We start from the raw sequence: 5,436 nt of genomic DNA on the forward strand, positions 1-5,436 counted from the left end.
AATCCTATATAAAAAACTCATTACTCATGAAATAAGACACACCAATTCCTCTCTTGTCTTCTTTGTTTATAACAAAACTTTATAAATTAACCATAATAGTCCAAAAAAGTATCCACAACAGTCATCATTTTCATAAGAAGAAAAAAACAACTAAACTACAATAAATTTTATGTTCTCTGATCTAATTGATGACGAATCATAACATGTGTATTGTATAAATAAAGATGATAAAATATTCATATATTGTGCTCTGAACTCTCTAAGATCAATTGTAAATCTGGTAGAAGACATGATTTGAAAAGATAATAAAATTGAAAGTTCATGTTTTTTTTTCCTCCACAGTTATGAACAAAATTGCCAATATTCATAGTTTAGAGCATGTTATCAATACATTTACAATATCTTAGACTCCATAATTTAAAGGGACCTAAATAAATATAGAAAAAAAGAAGAAGGAGAAACTTCAGGTGGCACGCATCGAACTTAAGTAAAGCCCTCTAAATCAAGGCGAAGCATCAGGCGGTACTTTGCTCATACACCAAATCCTACTGCTCCTACTTGGAGTTGTTGCATTCACCGAACTGACCTTAGCATCTGCGAACAAGAAATCTAAACCAGTGTCTGTCTCTATCCCATCTGCTCTGTTCATGTCATCTGTTAGAGAATGCCTTACACGAGAGGAAAGCAAAGGCCTCTCAGGTGTTCTGTAAAGATCACGAGAGCTAGGGAAACAACTCGGTGGCGCAGGAGAGTTTGGGTTACTTAAAGAATCTTCTTTCAATATTTCTCCCATTCTTGAAAGTATCCTGTACGCCAAATTAGCAAGTGTTCTTGAATATGCCTCAAGAACCGCATGACCTATGTCCTGCCAAACACAGAGAACAAGGATCATTCTTATTGCAAAGAATGATCAGGAGTTAGTTAGTTAGTTAGTTCTGTTTTATGTCTTACCTTGCCATACTGAATCTTTGTGGCATCAAGAAACGACTGCGGAAGATTAGGGTACTTGGATTTGATCTGACTTCTAAGTGCTTCTGCTCTGCTCAAGACTAACTCATTCCGACCAGTGTCAGACAATGGATCTTTACCAAATGACCATGGTGTCCTCGCAGGAGATTTACCGTTGCTCTCTTGCTCTGTAATCCTTTCCTTCCATGCAAATATAGCAGATTCTAACTTGTTAACAGTCTCGAGTGCAGTATGTTCCGCCCCCAGCTTGAGTGATACAAGGATTTCATCTATTGTTCCGGATTCAGCAACCAACATTTTGTACAGTTCATCACCCAGGCTGTTCTTTCCAGACTGTTACAACACACAAGAGTTTAGAGATAGTTGTTTAATTATCACAAGGGATGAAGAAGAGAGGAGAGCTTACTTTGGGTATTGCTTCCTTGATAATGGATGGTACTGGCATTTCAAGAAGAACGTTTTCGTTTATGGACTTTGTAGCTTTGAAGACTTGATAAACAACTTTGCCCTTGTCTAGCAACTTCTTCCTTGCTGAGTTAGAGAGACCAGGTTTGGGCACTTGTGGTGATGGAAGCCACCATCTCTTGCTCTCGCTTGTAGTCTTGTTCGTCCCCTCAGCTCTACTACCGGTTTCTGAATACCAAAACTCTGTGTTCACCATTGAGTCCAGTATCTCCTGTGTATTTTGCGATGATCAGAGGCAAAAAGAAAGAAGTGTAACGTACGAAGTAGATCGAAAGAAAAGGATAATAGCTTACAATTAGCATGGAGTCCAGTTTCTGAAGAGCTGGGAGATTCATGTGAATGTCTGCACGTGCTTTCGGTGTCATTATCTGGTTGAAAGAAGAAAGTTTCAGTTTAGTTTCTTCCTCTGGAGTATATAAACTCAGTTTAGCTACATACCTCAATTGATCTTCCATTGGCATCAGTTTGCTTAGTAGGGACTAACTCAATCATGTAGTTAGTTGGAGAAAGTAGCCAATCCATTTCTCTTCTCCATTTCTGTTTCTTCTCCTCACACAAAGGTTCCAATTTCCAGAGCTCGCCAAATATCGAGTCTGCAAACTCCCCAACAAACTTTTTAGTAGAGATACATACCAAAAGATCATAAATGGTTAAGTGCTAGGATAGATTAGGACATACTAGCGAGATGTGTAACAGCATTTGACAAAGCCAAAGCTACTTGGATACCCTTGCATCCCCCAGTGACATCCTCGCCAAGCAATAGCTTTGAGAATTTCTCCTTCATAGCTTCCACATCCAAATGGCAGTAGACATTGCTGCTTGGTTTCTCCTTACCATCAAAATGTTTGGACCTTCCGGGTAAGTTCAAACCATCGCAACTGCGCTCCTCAGTCTTCATTGGTAACCATTTTGAAGAAAAAGAGCTGGATGCCTCTTTGCTTGATGAACAGCTTGAGAATGCATCATCGTCCAATGAATCTGTCAGGCATCCGTTTGTTCCACTCTCTTCTTCTTCTTCTTCTTCTTCATATGATTGATTGTTGATAATACAAGCTTCCAAGCCGTCGTATGTAATCATTCCTGGAAATAAAAGGGTACACTATGTCAACATCTTGGAAAGATAAGTTAACATGCTTTAATGGACTATACCAAGTTGAGAGTACTTAGAGACCATTCAAACCACCACCACCTTCACATCTACTTATAGTTTCACTCATCAAATGGGAATCAAGAAACTGGTAGTATGTTTATGGTAACTAGTGTTGTAGAATACATGAAAGAAAAACAAATGATATAAAAAAAAGAGGAATCAAAGTCGTTGTGTTCCACGAGTCTTTAATAGCTAAAGTCAAGAGTTTTGTTAACCCAAGACTGCTAAAACAAATTTAAATGCTTACTTTTCAAAAGGATGTGTATATAAAATAATCTCAAAAACAATGAGTTAGTAGTATCCCCATGTGATGAAATTTCTATACGGACCCACAAACGAAGACTTCAATCACTTGTCACGAGTCACGACATATCCATTTTTTCAAACGTTCACAGCATATTGTTTAATCAAACACCAGTGTCGTGATTTAATTATCATATCTACCCTTGAAAAGATGAAAGATACCTGCAAGTCACTGACTTTGTATATGTATTCAAGTGTATATGAATTCTTCTTTATTTATGAATCCACATTTTACTTGAGTTCAATTTTCTTTATGAACGTTTAGTCTTAATGACCATGTGAAACCAAATAACTAACTACCTACTCTTGGAAGTTTCTGAATAAATATAATCAATGATCTTAAACAATTGAAAAAAAAAAACATAGAGGCTCTCACTACTAGTCTAAACCCCACATCCAAAGAAACAGGGTTTGGTCTAGAGTAAAGGTCATTGAATCACACAAAATGATCTCACATCAAATTGAAAGTATGCATTGATGTCGCGGGGAAAGCTACAGACTTCACGCCCTATTTATTACACGAATGACCGGGTTGGTGTAGATCTTTAAGGGTCTGTAATTGGTCCCATACCAATCACAAACCGGTCACATGACAAATGGAGTGACCACTCACATTTTATTTGAAAAAACAGTTATAGTCTAAATATTCCATATCATGTGTAAGCAGTAAACACCCCCATTAATGAAAACACCTAATAGTTCTATCTTCCAGTTTGTCATTTTATATCAAGTTAAGATTCAGACTTTAATTAAGCATGATTAGTAGTGTAAGAATGAAAGATTTGGATTGATAAGGTACTTACTATCTTGTTCATCGAAATCAATGCTAATCTCCCTATCCCTGCTGCAGCAACCCAACCTTCTTCTCACCAGCATCATCTTTTCTTTCTTCTTTTTGTTAATTCTTTGTGAATCTTTCTTAAAACCAGAGAGAACAAAAGCTACCAAGTTTGCGTTTCTCCTTGTTTATTACTTAAAAAACAAGTCTTCTTCTTCTTAATCAGGTGATACTATTAAATATACCAACACCATCTGGTCCCTGTAAGCATTAAAGAGTTTTTTTTTTTAACTCATATGGAAAAGAAAGTTAACAACTAGCAGCAAAACAAAATGGTTAGAATGGCCTCTTATCATTTAAAATATAAAGAGAAAGTAAACTTTTAGTACTAATGTTTTTAAAGAACAATGACTTTGATGTATGTTGGTTTCTTTCACTACCAACTACCAAGAACCTGCAATCCAACCCCAATGCACCAATGAATCGTGGAAGAAGACAAAACCATGCTCTAAATTTTAAATTGTAAATAAGAAAATCAGACACAAAGGAACAAGAAGAGAGAATTTTTCACTGTACAATAAAGATTTAATTTTTTACTAATCCCTTTTCAGGGTACTAATAATATTTTTTTAGGAAAGGATCAAAAGGAGTAATGATGTAGAGCTTTTGCTAAAAGGAGCTACTTAAGATAGCAATATATATCTGTAATTAATTTCTGCATTCTCAATTATTCCCAGAAAAAAAAAACATGGGAGTATCTTAACAGCTTTGAGCCCCAAAAAAATGGCAAAAAAAAAAAAAAAAGCGACCTATAAATATAACATGGATTTTGCCGATTTGTACAAGTAAAAAAAAAAAAAAAAAAAAAACATGGATTTTGCCGATTTGTACAAGTAAATCCATGGGAAGAAACATAGTGAAGGAAGATGAAGACAAACCTCGATCTCTGAAGGAAGACAATACTAAAGAAAGAAGAGCCTGACGTTTAAAAGCAACCACATTCGTCCATATAGCTGAGATAGTAAATCGAAGAAGAAGAATAAAGTAGGAGAGGGATGGAGTTTGGCTGCTGAGAACATTTATTGTGGACGAATATTTTTGTTGACAATGCCAATAACTTTTCTTTTTATGAATAAAATAATAACAGCCGTAGATCTTATTGAAATTATTGACGGTTGGGATTTATTAGAAGAGTGTCAATATTTATGGGTTTCATGCTTGGGCCTTCTATTTACTCATCAATTCAAGCCCCAAACCGACTATCAGAATGCGAGTTTCTCTTCCTATAAAAAAAGTTAGAGAGATTGAGAAATTAGGGTTCATTGCCTTCTTTCTTCTCCGCCATTAGAGAGATTTAGATGGTGGAGAAAGCGTGAATACTTTTCTTTCGGTTTTGATGTTTGATCTTCGTATTCATCAACTGAAACGTTCCCATTACAGATTCATTCCGTTAAGCCTCTTATTAAATTCACCAACCACGATCTAGCCTTCAATACAAGTTTCTTTTGTAAGAAGCTGTATATCTGCGAGTATTTGTAAATAGCAAAGTAAGCTTATTCTTCAAGCAATTTGGCTAACTCCAAAGTTTTCCTCTTAGTTTATGTTCTTCAACTGTTGAGGTTAGATTGATGCTGGGAGGCGACGAATGTCAGGCGCGGTGGGAACTCATGGGAAGTTGATATGCCGTTACTGGATTCAATGGTAAGCATGTTTTTATGCTCCTGATAACAGTGACTTCAAATTATTTCTATTAAAACTTGAAACTTCTTTT

The 5,436-nt window shown here is 36.1% G+C and overlaps 1 protein-coding gene across 2 annotated transcripts; it reads right to left on the reverse strand.

Moving 5' to 3' along the window:
• Nucleotides 1-290: 290 nt before the first annotated feature.
• LOC106452565 (rop guanine nucleotide exchange factor 14) lies at nt 291-4,773 on the reverse strand. 2 transcript variants are annotated; one of them, XM_013894716.3, is made up of 8 exons: nt 4,604-4,773; nt 3,691-3,926; nt 2,113-2,514; nt 1,873-2,027; nt 1,728-1,802; nt 1,376-1,645; nt 952-1,302; nt 291-865 (listed from the first exon to the last, which is right to left on the reverse strand). In XM_013894716.3, the coding sequence occupies exons 2-8, from the start codon at nt 3,764-3,766 to the stop codon at nt 503-505; spliced, it is 1,692 nt and encodes a 563-aa protein (XP_013750170.1). In that variant the 5' UTR covers nt 3,767-3,926; nt 4,604-4,773; the 3' UTR covers nt 291-502. The 2 variants fall into 2 exon arrangements, with proteins under 2 accessions (XP_013750170.1, XP_022559203.1); XM_022703482.2 differs by lacking the exons at nt 3,691-3,926; nt 4,604-4,773 and adding an exon at nt 2,584-2,809.
• Nucleotides 4,774-5,436: the final 663 nt, after the last annotated feature.

This window comes from Brassica napus, chromosome C5, assembly GCF_020379485.1.
Source record: "Brassica napus cultivar Da-Ae chromosome C5, Da-Ae, whole genome shotgun sequence".
In the NCBI taxonomy this organism is placed as follows: Eukaryota; Viridiplantae; Streptophyta; class Magnoliopsida; order Brassicales; family Brassicaceae; genus Brassica; species Brassica napus.

Excerpts from the sequence above, each read along its gene's own strand:
- LOC106452565 (XM_013894716.3), bottom strand. The coding sequence starts at position 3,766 with ATGATGCTGGTGAGAAGAAGGTTGGGTTGCTGCAGCAGGGATAGGGAG. Across the intron at positions 2,028-2,112 it reads TGCTGTTACACATCTCGCTA|ACTCGATATTTGGCGAGCTC; the intron begins GTATGTCCTAAT and ends GGGAGTTTGCAG. Across the intron at positions 1,646-1,727 it reads AACTGGACTCCATGCTAATT|GAGATACTGGACTCAATGGT; the intron begins GTAAGCTATTAT and ends CAAAATACACAG.